The 18,789-nt window shown below is 46.6% G+C and overlaps 1 protein-coding gene across 12 annotated transcripts in view; it reads right to left on the bottom strand.

Annotated features, from left to right (window-relative positions):
- Positions 1-229: 229 nt before the first annotated feature.
- Positions 230-18,789, bottom strand: part of dab1a (DAB adaptor protein 1a) — a 75,586-nt gene continuing 57,026 nt past the window's right edge. For 5 of the 12 annotated variants that reach the window (XM_035648532.2, XM_035648531.2, XM_035648528.2 and 2 more), the window contains 12 exons: positions 17,731-17,850; positions 17,229-17,267; positions 16,713-16,775; positions 15,082-15,135; positions 11,082-11,219; positions 9,306-9,368; positions 9,080-9,176; positions 7,857-8,263; positions 7,003-7,198; positions 6,749-6,897; positions 5,037-5,133; positions 230-2,275 (listed from right to left, as the gene is read on the bottom strand). In XM_035648532.2, coding sequence (XP_035504425.2) covers positions 5,053-5,133; positions 6,749-6,897; positions 7,003-7,198; positions 7,857-8,263; positions 9,080-9,176; positions 9,306-9,368; positions 11,082-11,219; positions 15,082-15,135; positions 16,713-16,775; positions 17,229-17,267; positions 17,731-17,850 — 1,407 coding nt within the window. In that variant the 3' untranslated portion in view covers positions 230-2,275; positions 5,037-5,052. The remainder of the gene's footprint in view (positions 2,276-5,036; positions 5,134-6,748; positions 6,898-7,002; positions 7,199-7,856; positions 8,264-9,079; positions 9,177-9,305; positions 9,369-11,081; positions 11,220-15,081; positions 15,136-16,712; positions 16,776-17,228; positions 17,268-17,730; positions 17,851-18,789) is intronic. The other 7 variants (XM_035648536.2, XM_035648533.2, XM_035648535.2 and 4 more) reach the window with 7 other exon arrangements.

Genomic DNA, 18,789 nt, shown 5'->3' with positions numbered 1-18,789 from the left:
TAATCAGTCTCTAATAAAACAAATGACAGCTTGAATTAGATGCTGCAAGTGTAGCAGAATGTGACAGGTCATTAAAGACGTGTTAAATTACAACAAAATACTGTGGCACCTGCTTTACACTAACCAAAGACACACTGGGGGTCACCTCTGACAGGCACACACCATTAGGCTCACTCACTCACTCACTCACACACACATTACAACCACGACACATATATTGACACATTAGTCATTTGGGATGTGTTTATTTGCAACAGTAATACATGGTGGAATACGTAAATCAAGATAGAACCAAAAAAAAAATCATCTAAAAACCCACTGTAGAATGTCATATTCATAAAGATAAAAATAATGTGTCAATTTACATTAAGAAACTGTTAGCTGAGGTAAAGTTAAAATAGGTCTAGAAATGTTATGTACTCAAACAGCAACGTTTCCCTTTTTATTCAGCATCTCTGCTTGTCTTCTAGTTGTCACTTTTTAGATTAATCAACATCACAGTCCAAAGGAGCTCTCCAGTGATGAGGGGACTCTGGCCATAAAATAGGGAGTCATTGGCATCACAGTAGATGTGGCTGCAGCAGAGGACGCTGCAGTCCACACACAGATGCTCGGACAGCAGCAGTTTTGGCACCTGAACAACAGACAGACAGATGGAACAGAGCGTCGCAGTATAAGACTGTTCTGGGAGCAGTCTGGGGGACAGTGAGCGAGACCGCGCCTGCTGACTGCAGCATAGGAAAATAGGATTGTGGTAAAGAAACACAGGGTTGCGGCACACAGAGAACATAGAAACCATAGAGGTGTAACAATAATGTGTAGCAGTGGGACTAGAGGAGACAAACAGGGGCATGGTGGAGGTTTATAGTTGGATTAGTAAGTGAGGCTAAGCCGACAACGTCCATGCACAAAAAAAAACATATTAGAGGGAGAATCCAAATAAAGTGGGCACACAGGAAAAAGAAAAACATGTTGGTATTGCTTGGGTTAACGTCGAGAGATTGCATAACTGAAGCCTTCCTATTTTATGGCACAGAAGTCCAGTGGACAAAATGGTTGTTGTTGTTATCATTATTTACAAAATGGGTTTGGCAAACCAACGATCAGAAGCCTTAAAGCCAAGTTGACTCTATAACTCCTATAGAGCTGACTCCAGTGGCTGGATTGACTTAGAAAATAAAAATTCAATTTTTCAATTAGTTCTTTTTTGTTTGTTTTTTTGTTTTTTTTAAATTGGTATTGTACAAAAGCTATAGAGAATGAACAGTTCGATCACAGAATCTGCTTGACTTGCAACACTTTCCCCTCGGCGTCCTTTCCTCAGTACGTCTGGTCCTCTGGCTTCTGAACCGGGTCTGTCCGCGAGGTGAGACGTTTGGCAAATCAATGTGTGCATGAATGTTAGTGAGCGTGAGGGATGACGCTGTGTGTGTATGTGCATGTGTGTGTGTTGTAGGCTGATTGCTGCGTGTAGCTGTTGTGTGAGTAGCTCTCAGAGAGTCTGTTTCTGCATAGTGATCCAGCAGACACTCACAGGAATGGGGGAGAAAACGCTGGAACCGACCGACCAATCAGAAGCAGTGATCCCAGTAGCAGGCCGTCCCTGACAGGCCCATTTACAGTCTATCTCCTCCTGTGGGAATGTCCTTACTACAGATGGAGATTCTGCCCGTTAAAAGGAAAGATGAACACTCTAATCCCAATGAGTGTGTGTGTGTGTGTAGGTGGGTGTCAGAGACAGAGAGGCACTGCTTGATTCGGTCCCTCCTTGGCAGCACAGGCTCCGGCCAGACACAGGAGGCAGAGGGAGGAGTGTGAGAGTGAAGACAGAGAGGAGGAGGAGGGAGGATCAGGTTATGTCCGTAAGGCTGGGTGTGAGTCGCCACGGGGAGCAGAAGACGACAAGCAGTGGAGGGAGAACTGGATTGATTGACATCCCTCCTGCCTAGAGTGACTGACTATAGAGATTGCAGAGAGGAGGAGAAGGAGGAGGAGCGAGGGAGGGCAGCAGGAGTGTTGAGGTTGAGAAGGACGGACGCTCTCACTCACTCACTCACACACACACACACACACACACACACACACACACACACACACACACACACACACACACACACACACACACACACACACACACACACACACACACACACACACACACACACACACACAGAGTTCTCTTCCTGTTCTCTCAGTGCTAGTCAAGTCTGTCTTCTTGTGTGTCTCTCTATTTCTTCCCTTTGTTGATCCGGGCGTAGAGAGGGTCCTTCCCCACCTGTGCAGGAGAGAAGAATGTTAAAGCCTGGCTGTGTCAGCGCCGTGGCAGTTGTAAGTAATGTTACATAAATAAATGGGAGGATCGGAGTTTCTGACTCATTTTCTCTACTGACTAAACTGAAAGTCTAGTCAATCTGCAAGCCCTCGTAAAAAAAAGATTCAGATCTGCACAGGTTTGTGAGCTCCTGTAGCTAACATAACCACAAGGTGGCAGTAGCCCACTGCATTGGAGGACGTGCCCAATCATGTCTCTCTCAGCTCATTCGGAGTGAGTGTGAATGTGTGTGTGTGTGTGTTTCTGAGTGTGCAATTGTGATTGAACGTGCATATTCCCTCTCACTCCAGGCTTCCTCCTGGACCACTTTGAATCAGACGTATAATCTAGCATCTCGAAAGACCAGTTATGAGTCATCATGTCTGTTCTTCTCTCCAACTGTGCTGGAAGACAACAGTGGATGATGGAGTAGCCTGCAGCCGGAGAACCCAGCCTGCTGCCGTCGCTCACAATGGGCCCGTTATTATCGCACACATAATTACAGCCAGACACTCAATCTGCCATGCAGACAACTTGATTGGAGACTTCTCACTGGCCCATTATATTCTGGAAGGCTTCTCTCACTCGGTGGTGCAGGGAAGTGTATGTAGAGTTTGGGGTCTGCTAGAAACTAACATATGAGGATTCAGTTTCTTTGGGAGGTTTGGGGGGGATTTTTCACGAGGCTTTGGGCAATGGGACAAAGAGCTGTAACTGCAGGGCTGGAGAAGGCCAAGCAGTCGGCAGAAAGTAGCTGCCAGCAGCCGCGACTGAGGTGACAAAGAGGCTGAGACGAGCAGTGACAGGAAGCGCACACTGCTCAATCGCTGCACCGGAGCCACGTTCACCCTGCGTCATCTAACCAATGCTGCCAACCAGGGTCACTTCTGTTCCATCGACCCCGCCCGAGAGGGAAGGGAGGAAATGGGCGGAGGTATGAGTGATGTGCTGGTGTCGCACCAGCCCATGGGCCAAAATATCTGAGTTTGGCCGGCACACGTGGAAATGTTATGTGCGTGCGTGTGAGTGAGTGGACGGCCCTGGGCAGGGGGAGCAGTGTGATTGCTCAGTGAACTGTGGAAGCAGGCCATTTCACGGCTGAGACTCGGAGCATTCGCTGGACATGATGAGATCACCCAAGAAAAAACACTTACACTCCCAGTAGCCTGAACACATGTCTGTCGGAGCAACACGGTGGGAGGAGGAGGAGGAGGAGGAGGACAGGCCGTCATGGCCAGCAATAAAACACACACACACACACACACATTTAGGAACACACAAATTTTGGCTCCAATATGAGCGCAGGTGGTGACAGTATCGATCAGAGGTGTGCTTGTTTGGGAAATCACAGATCGTGTGTGTGTGTGTGTGCGTGTGTGTTTGGGAAGATATCTAAAGCTGATGGGATTGAGCAAGTAAACACCATATGGGAGCAGCTTCATTGGACCAGGACCAAAGCAGTCCCCCTACTCCAGAGAGAAAAACTCTGCGCCTCTGGCCATGGCACAGTCAGTCTGAGATTCACCGCTCAGTTCTCCTCAATCCATCCTCCCACTTAAGGCCCGCATCAACCTGCTGCCCTGCAGCTTCCAGACAGTCTGAATATGAAGATGCGGGCCAACAGGGGAGAGAGGCTGCTCAGCCAGGCCCCCTCCTCCTCCTCTCCTGGAGTGGGGAAGGACGAGGAGGCTTCTTGGGCTTTAATTAATGCCAATTATGCCGGGGCAGTCATTAATCCTGGCACCCCAGTATTAGCTGATGAAAACAAAACCATTATATTTTTGCCTGTGCACGTGCCAGCAGCTATCATTAAGGAGCAGTCAGAAATTGTGTGGGTGAGGACACTGGGTAGGGAGGCAGGGATCAAGATGGCTCCCTCCTTTGGTGCGTGTGTGTGAGTATGTGTGTGTGTGTGTGTGTGTGTCCCTCTGTGTCCTCAAGTAGGCGAAACTGTCTCTGAAAGCCAATTCAAGTTGTGTGTAAGGGTTTTCTGTAGGAGGATGTGGGGAGAAAAGTGTGAAAACACACCCATCACCAGTTTTGCTAGGACCTGCTTGTCTCTCTAACGTTAACCCTCTGACAATAATGCACACATTATAGGTGACATAAGGTCACAAAACATACATAATGCATAAAATGACAGGACACATCATTCTTCATATTACGCCAAGCATCCAAGATCAGCATATTGTGCTCATCACTGGCAAATCCCAGATGATGTCCTGTTCACTGGAGCACACAGTTTCTGATTGGCTGTCACACTCTGTTGGCTTTCCTGGTGAGATGTGCGCTATTTAGGGAACTGGGCGTGATTTAGGTACATGTCACAAAGACAGGACACAATGAGGGCACAGAGCACTATGGTCAAAAAAGAAAGAAAAGAAAAATGCAATGCCACTTGATAATAAATAGGTGCTTACACAACTCCAGGTGATGCTACAACAAAAACTACCATCACACAAAATGGAATACTGCACAAAACATGCACAATCATACTTGAGAAGCCATTCAAACCCGGTCACACACATGCCTTCCTCTGAGCATGTGTGTGACAGCAGAGGGAGAAATAAAGTGACACTGTGAAAACAAGATCAGAGATGCAACAGAAGACCAGCAGACAAAGTAAAAGATGAAGAGTGGTAGATATATGAGTCGACCAGAAGAACAGATAAAGGCAGGGAGGTGAAGGGGGAGTAGTTAGTGGGGAGAAGGTACTGATACCTACCCTGCCCTTCCTCTATCTAGCTCCCAGCCTCTGGACTGGCCTGGTCTGGGTTGGGCTCTGCTGTTTCACTGGGGCAGGGCGACCCAGAACCACATGCCTAGAGAGGGTAAGAAGAAGGAGGAGGAAAGGGTGGAGGGAAAGGTTGATGGAGTATCAGAGATGGAAAAAGAGGGAGCAGAAAGTAGAAAGAGAAGAATAAATCTGAAAGAAGGACTGCAGGATCAGTAAAGACTGTAAGAGCGTGCACACACAAACACACACACACACACACACACACACACACACACACACACACACACACACACACACACACACACACACACACACACACACACACACACACACACACACACACACACACACACACACACACACACACACACACACACTAGGCAAATAGAAAAGATGTCAGTACTCGGAAGGAGAAATAAGGACATATGAGAGAGAGACCACATCCCACACAACCTGTCACTTCTCAGAAACACATTTGCAAATACACACTCATGTACATTTGGTCTATTATGAAAGTCTCTGTGGAGTTTGTTCTATTGATCGGGTACTTTTTTACTTAATACACTTCCTTTTTACAGCTCGTCCAGCAGAGAGTCGGAGACTGGTTTTCTGCCAACGCTCGATTTTTCCTGTCTTTCCTTCTTTCCTTGCAACCTTTTCGCCTCTCTCACACACACACACACACACACACACACACACACACACACACACACACACACACACACACACACACACACACACACACACACACACACACACACACACACACACACACACACACACACACACACACACACACAATCACTCAGTGCAACCACCAGTGCACTTTTCTCTGGGTTGTGTAAGGCCTCAGTGTGTTCAGGCTTGGTGACATTTACAGCAGTGCAAGTTCCCTATTTTTTCCCCAATAGCAGCGGGATTGGAGGCATAAAACTAACATTTCACGCCTGGAGAGTGGAGAGCAAAAGAGAACAAAGAGGCAAAGCATGAAAGAAACACAAAAAAGAGAGAAAGACTGAAAGATGGCAGGGAAAGTACTTGCAGGGAAAGTGTTGCTTGTTTTAAGGTCAACCATCCTACAAGGACTTTGGTCAAAGGCAGAGGGAATTTCTCCCCCCAACGCCTAAACAATCTCTCTTAATCTTCTCATCTTTCCTTTATTTCTCTTACTTTTGCTCAGGTTGAGGTGCGGCTGGTAAAATAAATATTAATTGCTGCTCCAAGAAGAATTGGGGCACCATACCTCCTCTATCTCACCTGAGATGAGGCTGTCCATATAGAGTGATGTATGGACGCTACCTGGTTGGTATTAATAGTGGCTTAATGATGTCTCTGACAATTCCACCAGTTAATTTAACGCTGTGCTGTCCATGCGCACACACAAACACACCAAACCACATACTTACGCATGCATGCCACGGCTCACGTTCCCACAGTAACACGCACTTAATGTGCACACTCCCATATGTACTCATACAAAACACGCTCACACACTGAGGGGCATGACGGCATCAGGCCCCTAATCAGCCAGAGTGATTACCTGGCCACCACTACAAGGGCTATTTATCAGGGAATCTCAACTTGCTCTGCAGGTTGTAGCAGCATACGGAGTGAGTTATTAAAAGCACACACACTTGACTAACTCCGCAAACCTCTTGTAGCATCCTCTCTCTCTCTCTCACACACACACACACTCTTACAGCATCTTCCTCTCCACTGCGACTCGGACTGCCCTCTGCTTCCCCGAATGAGTCGTCCGTGGGAGGGTCTGTGGCGTCGGTGGGGGGATCGCTGACATGGGAGGCTGAGGACTTGGAGGGAGAGCTCTGCCTGGGAGCTGGGGTGGGTGCTGTGCCGGGGGACAAGTTGAGTCAGATGCAGCTACACATTGGATGTGTGATTTGTGAGAGGAACAAACCGAAGACAGACAGACATGAACAGATAGAGTACTTACGCGAGTTGGTGGATGGTGTCGTGGAGGTGACTGGTGTCAGATTCATTTGAGAAATGTCAAAGTCGTCACAGTCGTCCGTGTCCTGGGCCGTGCCCACGCGGCTGAAGTAAGAGCTGAATGCCTCTGAGGTTCCTGCTAAGCCGGGCTGGTCTCCCTTCTTTGAAGGCATGGCCGGGGGCTTCGCCAGCTGGAAATCCTGAAGGAGGAGGCAGAAGTTAGTCAGGTCAACAAGTTGACTCACAGCACAGAGGCAGTTCATAATATAACCTGCTGTACTATATTTAACGGGAATTTAACTGAATTTGATAAAGATCACTTGATCAATGTGGCTAAAATCTGGACCTACCTGCATCCAGTCTCAATATGCCTTTTTTTCGCTCACCTTTATCTCGTCTCTATCTTATTACTTTTTGTCTGAGTCTCCGTCAACAGTCTCACTCGTTACAGTGTTTGGTCTCACGGGTGAGACTGTTGGCAGGACAGACTCTGAATTTAGTTTGGTCTTGACTAAATTTCAGCCCCCGCTCTTTGAGATTAGGAAGTAAACAAAAACAGTAAGAATGCCAAGTTCAGGCACTGACCATGTCTGTAATGTTGACAAACTGCTGAATATGTTCCCCACCCCTCTCTCCTCATCCCCTGTCATTCCTCTGCTGTTGGACATCTAATGAAGGAATTTAATGCTCCAAGTAAGAAATATAAAACTATGAGTTTCTTCCAAGTCCTAGTTTCATACATACATACATTTTTTAATTAACTTATTTGCGTCATGACCACACTTTCCAAAAAAGGGCCATGTGGAAAAGTCCCAGCAGAAATCATAAATCTGTTCTTAATTCATCGGCTGCCCCCACCTTGAACATCTCCTTGCCCATCTTCTTCCCCCTCTCCCCGTGCTGCGGACTCGACGACGCTGAAGGGGAAGGGGCTGAAGCGCTGGCTCCAGCACCTGAATGGCTCTCGCCGGCTGGAGTCATAGGCGTGACAGGGGTGAGAGTCTGGAACATGGCGGCGGGCAGGGTGCCCACAGGCTGGGCAGGGAGGTAGGCTGTAGGGGAGAAGGCTCCAGCTGCCATGGCTGCCCACTGCTGCTGAGTGGCAGGGAAGATGTTGGCCTGGCCCCAGATGAGAGGCTGACCGCCTGGCAGCACTTGGGCTACTGGGCCCAGTGGAGACTGGACCCCAAAGGCCAGCGGTGTCTGGGCAGCAAACGCCTGCTGGGACCAGTGGCCGGGGGGTACTGCTCCCATTGTCACATAACCTGGTGGTGAAGAGATAGAGATTAGGAAAAACACAAAACAGTGAAGGAGCAGAGGAGGAAGTCATTATAATACCGACAGTTCATAAGCTCACCACTGATTTTCTTCTTCACATAAACACGCACACACCCATGATAATCACCCATGCATCACGAGATTCATGGGTGCTGCCCTACTTCTGCCTGCAGCTACTGTGGTGTCTCTTAATGGTCATGGTGAACTCTCATAATCACCTCCAGAATGAGGCAGAGTCATTAAGAAAAGGCAGAGTGTAACTAACAATCATTAAAATCATCACTAGAAGCCTATTCTATTACACACTTGCTATCCTCCCATCTCCAGTTGTTACCTACAGGAGACGAACTTGACATTTGACCTCAGCTTCACCGTAACTGACATGTGAAGGGAGAGGAGGAGACAAACAAAGGTGAGGAGTAAAGATGGAGAACCAGGGAAATGATGAAGTACACACCCACATCACACACAACATAAATCCCATAGGCCCTGTGCAAAGTCTTCACTTTAATCTGTTTTATAACTGTCTTATGACCACCACAGTCACGTCAGGTAAGCCAGCAGCCCCCGAGACAACTAATGATGCATTTCATATTCAACACAGAACCAACAACAGCATTTCTCTTGCATTTCAATTCTGTTCCATCCCTCTCCATTTAACTCAACCCCTTCTCTTCGCCCATCTCTCTGTCCTCTGCCTCCCCTGCTCTCCTCATCTCTTTTCTCGACTCTCTCTCCCGCTGTGTTTGTTTCTCTTTGCATGTACCAGTGGTGTATTTTAGCAGAAATGAACAAGGTCCCACCTGAGGGCACAGACGCAGGATTGAAGGGGGCAAACAGTTCCGTGGGAGGATGCAGGCCCAGCGAGGGGTCAAGGGTGTTGGCTGGAGAGGCGGGAGTCTGTGCGGGTTGTGATTGGAGGAAGGGGTTTAAGGAAGAACAACAGCTTGAGAGACAGCTCGGTGGAATTGCTCTCAAGGTTTTTACAAGATGCAATTCACAAACTGCCTGTGTGTTACAGCTACTCACCGATGGAGACGTGATGTCGGGAGGTGTGGACATGTCTCCAAAAATCTCTAATTGGTTGATATTCTGAGAATCAGAAAAAATACACAACAGCAGTCAGGCAGCAATAGCAATACTGTTATAGCATACACGTCCTCTGAAGCAGTTTCCATTCTGGTGCAACATGCATCACACTGCATGCAACACGACAAAGCTCGGAAAGTTTGTGTACCTACCTGAGCTCTGTGGCGGCAACAACGACGAGGTTACAGAGGGGTGAGGAGACATGGAATAATGGGATGAAATGATCGACATGGATGACATACCTACCAAGAATTATCACAGTCATCTGCTCCAGATTAAGTGCTTTCCAGCAGCGGATCTAAATACAGACGAGCACACCGCCCTGCATCATTACTGTACTGCTGTCTTCTTCTGGACAAGTCATTAATGTTTCCCTCTTGTAGGAGACGCGTGGTGTGCCTCAGAGGGAGCAGCTATCAAAGACAGCAGCCTTTCTATTTGATCTGAATTTGTTCTGTATCGGTTTATGTCCTTTCACTTTCTCCCCCTGATCCTTCTCTTAGGATCCGCCCCCCCCCACATTAATAATATCTTCAGGCCGGTGGCAAGAGAACAAAACCATTTTTAGTCGATAAAGGAATTTAAGCCTTGAATACATGGTCAGAGATTTGCATAAATCACACATGCGGATAATTTCTTTTAAAGATAATGAATGTTCTTAGAATATCTTCCCTCTTGTTCGCTCACATAGGTCACACATAGACCACAAAATTCTTTATACATATATCAGAAAATGGATCTGTGAGCATGGCGTTTTACACTTATGGATCTCTATGGGAATGCTCGGCTAAGAGAGGAGGGGGAGGGGGCTGTAATGTGGACTATTGTTGCTGCCGAGTCTAGCTTAGCAGATAAACATCAACTCGACAAGACGATAAGCTTGATACCAACGATACGCAAAATGGTGCATCCACAGCGGCTGATAAGAGCACGTACATGGGAGTAGATTCATGAAACACATCTTTAATAAAGACTTTTTCCTGACCTAAATTCCCATAGCTGTTAGTGAATGTTGTGGCACAACATTCAATACCACAGAGGCTTTGCTCACGTTCTTTAAACAAAAAAACACAGGAGAGTGTTGGAGCAGCACAGGAAGCTGGACAATTATAGACTTTCTGTCCACTTGACTCAATATGCTTTACGTGTGTGGTAACGCGGTGGCGGGGTCAGGTGGCTGTGATTATCAGACCGTTATGAATGCTTTATTAATGTGCTGTGGACGGCTCGACTCGGCGAGTGGGTCTGCAGGTGAGATGAGACCGTCCGCCCCTCCCCTGCCCCAGTTCCCTGACAGGCACTCTGACCTTTATGTCCACTCCAACTTTACGATCCAAGCTAGTGGACTGTTTTTCTCTCGACTACACAGCTTCGCACACCCGCAGGCGTGGACACGCAGGTGCACCCATACATACGGTACTCCACTCAACCAATGGCTAAACCTGGTTACTATGGCAACAGCAAGGTTGCATGTTTTATTCATAAATGATAGGGGTCACGAGTTGGGGTGACTTACAACTAGAGAAGAACAAAAGTGGTGCAGTGCTGACGAGGAAACGAGACAGGAGATCGTCTGAGGATAAAGGACCAGTTCGCGGGAGCTGACAGGTGACATTTAGGAGATTATATTCTGCCTTCAAAAATACGGAAACCAGTGGAAACATGAAAATAACAAGAGTGCCGTGCTTTTCTGTATGTCTGTATGGCGCTCCTTACCTGAGTCACCATTTCCAGGTCTAAGTCTATCAGAGCTGCCACTTCCTGCTGCTGCGACGGTTCAGTTTGTTGTTGTCGGAGGGGCTGACCGTGGTAATGATGATGCTGAGGATGGTGGTGAGGGGTGAGATGTCCGTTCTGCAATCGCAACCCCAGTGTTAGATGGCAGGTGGGATGAGAATGTCCACACAAACAAACATATTAGTTGTTTTTTCATTCGCTCAAGAGAGAAGGTGAGACAGAAGGGAGTGAGGTGACACCCACCCACCGACACACACACATGGACACACACACACGCTCAGACACAGACCACGTGAAGATTTAAAGACGTTTAAGTGTAAACTACAGCACTGAGCTGGGGTTTAAACCACCTTTGTGTTTCTGTAAAGCCTGCTCCCCTTGTGTCAGGAACCACAGTGTGAGACAAATGGAGAGGCAGACAGATACACAGAACAGAGCTGCATTATCCAACTGCTGTGTGCTCTGTGTTAGAGCAAAGGTAGGGAGGGAAAAAGCAGCTTCTCTCACTAGCTGGATCCTTCAACACTTGATAAATACATGATAAGTCTGTTTTATTATTAGTTATAAACATCTAAACAAACAACAAACAAATTTATCCTACTTTTTACATTTGTACGTTCTAACTATTACAAACCAACACAATAAATGTGTTTGCACGTGTTTCTTTTCTCTCCTGACACGTGGACATACATCATCATCAACTGCGGGAGAAGAAGCCCCAGCTTTTTCTTTTCTGCTCTAGCACAATGATGATGGTTTGTGCCAGACCTTTCTCCTGAACTGGCACTGACACATTATGTGCAGATTGGTCTGGCAATGCAAGAGCATTTGGTCCAGTACAATATAGCTGGGCATCTTCTTTTCTTTGGATGAAAGCATGACATATGGCCATCATTAGGTGATGGTGAAGAACAATAACATCTTGCCCAATACTAATTATTTCTGGAAATACCGTCCATTTTTCTACTGCATGGTTTTTTCCCTTCATCTTCTGAAAATATGAACTCATAATGGTTCATTCTAAGGATTTACCTGACAGTTGGATTGAAACACAGGGTAACTGCAACTCTGCTGCTGCCTATTCCTCTTGTTGTCTTTCTTCACTCTCAGTCCATCCCTTTCTCTCTTGCCCTGCCAATTATCCCACTGTGCCCATTAAACGCTCTCGCCATCTCTTCGCCCGGCCCTTCATCTTCATCAGTACAGCCGCCACCTATCAATTAGCCATCTCCAGGGAAACAGTAAGTACCTGTGCACATGTGCTCTGCATACAATTAACGCAACCCCTTTAATTAATGCCACCTTGCTGACTGACCCCACCCACCACACACACACACACACACACACACACACACACACACACACACACACACACACACACACACACACACACACACACACACACACACACACACACACACACACACACACACACACACACACACACACACACACACACACACACACACACAACTCTAAACAACACACAACTGCGCTATATGTCACCCAGAGACATGAAAAACCCCACCTGCACACTTCGGAGGTTGTTTTAACCTAACTGTTATTTAAACTAGAAATTTTAGACATCATATCATACCAAATCATATCTCATCAAGTGTTTGAGCGGAGTCGGTGTGTTTGGCTGATTGCTACTATAACGCTGACCTTTCCTTGTGTAAAGGTAGCGAGGGCCTCTGTTGATTCAACACGCGTTCTCAGTTCTTACAGAGTCAAGGGCTCAGTAGATTGAAATGCTGTGGGTTTGTGTGATGTGTGCGTGTTTCATTGATTTGTCATCACTTAAGAAGGTGACAAGAGTAAACCACAGAAGAAATTGCTCTAGACAGGAGGTCACATTTCTGCCATTTCAGCTGAGGTGTGGTGTGTGTGTGCAGCTGTGATCTCATCTGAGGCTACTGTCCACTGTCAATCCCTCTGCTGAGAAGACAATGAACCTCTCTCCTGCCAATGCAATAAACAGTAAATCCAGCCCAAACAACGATTGTCAGAAAACGGATGCTGCTCGAGGTCGCTCAGTAGTCACAGCAGGTGCCGCTGCAGTGGTCACACCGTGTTGGCAGAACAGGAAGAAAACATCCAGTTGTTAAATTCACAGATTATGTCAAGGTAGTTAACGCTAATTCAAGCCCTGCAAGTCACTCAACAGAAATTATACATTTCCGTGGTGGATCATAATAACTTTCATTGTGTAGGTATATTTCATATCTCATTAGCTGAATCGATTTTAGTGATGTTAAAATTGGAGTTTATATACATTGTACTGCCAGCAACAGTAGCATTGCAGTAACATTGCACTGTAGTTATTTCCACTAAATTGCAGTTGTCATAACTTCCTTGTTTCTTCTCGAGGCTGAAGTATACAACAGGAGGCTACTCAAATTTACAACTTAATGTGAATGGAGTATTTTGACATTCAAGTAGGTGTGACATCATTCAACCCATAGAGAGCAGCACAGGCGCAGCTTTCTGCCCTGTGTCTGGATATATTTTGTACACTAAATCACCTGTACATTCAAATTACAAAACACAGACTGCCTACTACAACCATATTCTTACATTTCTATTATCCATTTATGTTTATATGATCGAGGGTTATATTTACTCCCTCTGACTGGCTGGGAAGCTGAAAAGACTTGGGTCCACTGTCTTTAAACCAGAATGGACGACTGGTCCAATTGGTTGCACAACAAAAGAGAAATATTGGATTTGTGCAAGTTCAGACACTGGCCAACACAAAAGCAATCCAAATAGCAGCATGTGTTGAGGGCTGGGTGAGGAGAGAACAGGAATACCATGGTGCCTGTAAGCCTCTTAACAAAGATGGGGATAATATGCAGCCAGGAAACCGTGAGAAATGTACAAAGTGGGATAATGGGTACCAGTAGTGATGTGGGGGAGTCCAGTTTTAAGGGGTTTCATGATGAAACACTCACTGTCAGGGGGAATACACACACAGAGGTGGTGGACTCTGGCTGGACTGAGGTAAGATCTGCAGAACAGCAATATGAGATGACGTGTTGACACAGGAACACAGGACAGCGGCCTGGTTATTGGGAGTGTGAAGATTTTAGCAGATTACATCAGGCAGCGGTATAACTAGCATCTTTATAGGCGGATAAAGAGCAGCTGAGTTATAGTGCAGCCTGACAGTGGTCAAGGTCAACTTTCATCATCACCACTGGCAGTGGAAGGCAATAACACCAGCTTAAACACACACACACACACACACACACACACACACACACACACACACACACACACACACACACACACACACACACACACACACACACACACACACACACACACACACACACACACACACACACACACACACACAGATAGATTTCCCCTGCAAAGACTCTCACGTCATGTCTCACACAAACAGAGTGAAAACATCCTCAGGTACAGGTTCAAAAACACGAGGCCATGCACATTTACAGTCAGTCGTGTAATTTATATCCATTGAAAGGAAGATGTGAGTGAAAAAATGTGTCCTGATGCAGTCTGGGATAAGGTCATGCAGGTTTTGACTGGACTCGGCACAAACCACGGCCTGGCATGCTTCATCGAGCGAACTGACGTGACACAGACATCCACACAGACATAGATTATCCAAAGTTAACCATAAGGAGCAGGCAGCACGGGGCATGAGGAGAAGGGCACCAGCCACCACAGACAGTACAGCACAAGCAGAGGAGTAGCACAGCACACCGCACAAGAGCACTGGGTCCCAGCAAACCTCTCAGGGAAAAAAATCACAAACACACCGGATCACTGTGTGGGACATATGTTCGCAGCAGGAGGTGGAATCACTGCAAAATTACTTTATACGGCACTAAAAGGAGAGGGCACCAAAGGCAAATGCTTTGCACTCGAGTGTGACTGCTGAGAGGTTTGTCTGAGAGGGGGAGGCAGGCTGGGCGTTGGGACACGGGCAAAACAAATGGTCACTCACTGGGTGTCGCTTTGGGACATCATAGACCCCTTCCTTCTGCTGACTGGTGGGAACCTACACAATCGGCCAATAAAGTCAGAACAACCAAGAGTGCCTGTTACCTCTGGATTAATCAGGCAATGAAACGTTATAGCACTGCAACACACTGGATGCCAACATACAACCCTGGCTCCTCAGGAATCAAATGTATCACTAGCAGAGTGAGAGAGAGAGAGAGAGTGTGTGTGTGTGTGTGTGTGTGTGTGTGTGTGTGTGTGTGTGTGTGTGTTTGCAGGGATAATCAGAATTAAAATCTGTGAATTAAGGACTCATCTACTCGGCAAATCGGCCTCTGGTGATGGTGCCCATTTCTTGCCTTCTGCCTAATAAAGAATGGATTGGGCTGCTTATCACACCCACAGACATGTAATAACTCAGATTGTCACACACATGGAGACATGTAATATCTATGTCACGCAGGCAGATAAATCTGACAGTGTGCGAAATGAGAGGAGGCAATGAGAACTGATAGCAAAATGCTGATATATATATATGAATCATACGAATGCTGTGGTTTTGTTTCTCCTAAAGTGACACAGTGTTTGAGATAAAGTTGTATTCTTCTCTAGATGGATTGCCCTGATTGCCATGTGGTAAATGAAAAACTGCCCTGTTGAAGAATGTGGGTATCTGTTGAGCACAGTCTGTCCCATTCTTCCTCCTCTTCTTGATGCCTTGTTTACTTCTTTACACATGTTTAATTCCAAAAGCCTCCATCTTTATTCATACATTAGTTCCTCAGTGGCTGGGGGCTGGTTGAGGCTCACGTTTCTTACGCTTGATGTGTGTCTGTGGGCTTGTCTGTGTGTGTGTGTGTGTGTGTGTGTGTGTCTGTGGGTGTGTGTGTCTGCGTGTGTGTGTTTGTGTCTGTGTGTGTGTCTGTGTGTGTGTGTGTGTGTGTGTGTGTGTCTGTGTGTGTGTGTGTGTGTGTGTGTGTGTGTGTGTGTGTCTGTGTGTGTGTGGGTGTGTGTGTGTGTACAGTTCTCTGTTTGTGTATGTTTGTGCACGCGCCAGCACTCTTTTCTATTTTCAATCCATTTTATTTAAAGATCAAACGAGAGGCTGGTGATTAATCTTTCTTTCCCCCCACTTTCTTTCATCTCCTCGGGAAGAAAAAAGAGGGAGGGTAGGCGAGAAAAAGGGGAGGGGTCCGCCTTCCAAACAGACCAGGAATAACCTCCATATAAACAGTACCCTCCCCCTCTTCATCCCTTGGAGGTCTACCCACATCTCTGAGGGGTTCACCCAGAGAAAGGCTTGTCTCTCTAGGGTAACTCGCTCTTGCTGTCAAAGCCCTCTAGAGAGTGCTGGCTGGTTGGTCACCTCGGATTCTTATTCTCTTAAATTTTTCTTGTGTTTACTGTATATGTCTATAGTGTAAAAATAGGCCATTCAATTTATGAGCGGGCCAAAAATGTTTGTCCCCTTAAGGAGGGATGTAGCTGGTATCTGTTAGTGAGCGATTGAAAGATTAAATCTGCTTTGAGGAGCTCCAGTCTGTATCTTAACCACACTAGCTACAGTTTCACGCTGACTACAAGATGATGACGACAGAACTCAGACACAAGCAGGCGAGATGAGCCTGTGAATACCTGATAAATGCCCTCCTCTGATTGGTCACGGATGGGCTCGTGTCCCGCCTCAAACACAATGTACTACAACGTCAGCAGCAGAGGGATGGGAGGAGAACAAGAAGCGGGAGAGAAATTGGAGGATAAAGAAATCGAGAGAAAAGTGTTGAAACTGTAAAGGTCGTTAATCAAACAGCATTGTCAATAGGTTCTCATCAACAAGCAGCTGAAGAACAGATTCTGGTGACACATGGAGGAAAATCTAAGCAGCTGAGAAAACGAATACATCTTTCAGCTAATCATGCACCCCAACTGGCGGACATGCACACAGAAGCACAGCTACAATCCCAGCACTTACTGTTGGTGACTCCACATACACATCTGCGGACATCTGACCCTCCATACTGCACGTAGAGTGCTGCTACCACACTTTAACCAAACAGGGGCTGTCTCCCCACAGTGCACACAGAGAGGAGCAAGCTGACTGACTGGAAATGAAGCAAGTGACAGCAGCAACGTGATTGGTCAGGAAGTTACCTGGTAGACCGGGTCCTCCAGATCCTCCTCCAGTATTGTCTGCAGGTGAGCAGCGGCAGGGGAGAGGGAGACAGATCAAACGGGGAGACGAGAGGAGCAGAGGGGAGGGGAGAAGACAGAAGAGAGGGGAAGAGGCGGGGAGTTATGCTAGTGGCGTAGAAAGTGTAGGCGGAAAGCACAGCGAGACGGAGCGGCTTCCCAGCATTCAGATAATCATTTTAGCAATCGTCAGAGAAAGGGACACAGACGGAGAGATAAAAGAGAAATTAAACAGGAGATGCACAGAAGACAGAAGAGATGGAGGTGACATAAGCTCAATGGGCAGATGGTGCCACTAATGAAATCTAAAAGTGGCTGCTCCCTATGTCACTCATCTGCACTGATGTTTTACTTGACTCGTCTGTCAGGAGTCTCCTGGATGAAGCTCATCATACTTAGGGCAGATTATCGAGGTAATGGTAAAGAAACAGAAAGAACAGCAAGAGGGATTTGGGAAGTGTACCTGGTAGACGGCCTGCTCGCACTGCTTGTCTTTCTGGGCTTTCTTCTCTATCTCCTCTCTCTGCTTTATCTCGTAGATGAGCTGGAACAAGTCCCGCAGGTCCAGGATCACAGGCTCAGCCTAGGAGGACAAGGACACAACATTATCGTGCCGCCCATCAACACTCACATGCTGACAGGCACACACTATACACACTCACAGCATTGATCAGAACGCATGTACTGCAACCACACCGGGTTATTCCAGAAAAAAACCTGCTACGTCCTCGTTCACTCTCCACACACACGTCTGCACAATCACAGCAAACTCTGGTTCAGTCAAGAGCAGATCGTTTTTGTCTTTACCTTGTACCACCCTCTTGTCAGGGGAACAAAAGCACTGACAACAAACCCATTAGATGACTCACGACTTATAACTACTGTCACATCACAACAGCAAAGTCTCTCATTGTACAACAGTGTTTCAGAACTAATCCATTATTGACTGGAGTTATGCGAAGTGCACCCAGAGTTCACAGACTGAACGCTGCCTTGCATAAAGTCGTCCTATTTTAGTGTTGTCTTTCTCCGAGATGTTCTCAGCTCAGAGCAGACACTCTGGGGCAAACCGTGGCCCCTGCTGAGCCAACAGTAAAACATACTGTCTCTGACTCCTTCAGACTTAGATCCCGCTGAACATTTGACAGTACATGCTAATCTCCCTCTTTTCTTTCCGTCTCCCTTATATTCTTTTCTCGCCTCTGCTCTATCAAACCATGGTGGTAAGATGAGTGGAGGGGAGGAGGAGTGGGCAGCTCAGGAGGACCACAAAGATGAGATAACCTCAGTTAAGCATTCTTAATTTACATGACTAATTCATTGCCCATGGCAACCATGATGAATGATTTTATAATAAAATGTAGCGATAAGGAGTTTTACTGTGGAAACGCAGTTCCATTTAATTCTACTCAGATTGGGATTTCTTTTTCACCCAGATTAAATTATGGTTTTGGTTATTGGCTGGGTATCTCTAGGATGTTCCTGATTTCATTTCTTGGTAAATTGAATTTTCCTCAACTAG

This window comes from Scophthalmus maximus, chromosome 13 (assembly GCF_022379125.1).
Source record: "Scophthalmus maximus strain ysfricsl-2021 chromosome 13, ASM2237912v1, whole genome shotgun sequence".
Lineage (NCBI taxonomy): Eukaryota > Metazoa > Chordata > Actinopteri > Pleuronectiformes > Scophthalmidae > Scophthalmus > Scophthalmus maximus.
Note: the sequence above shows the minus strand (reverse complement) of the source record. Positions and strands in the feature narration are given on the sequence as shown.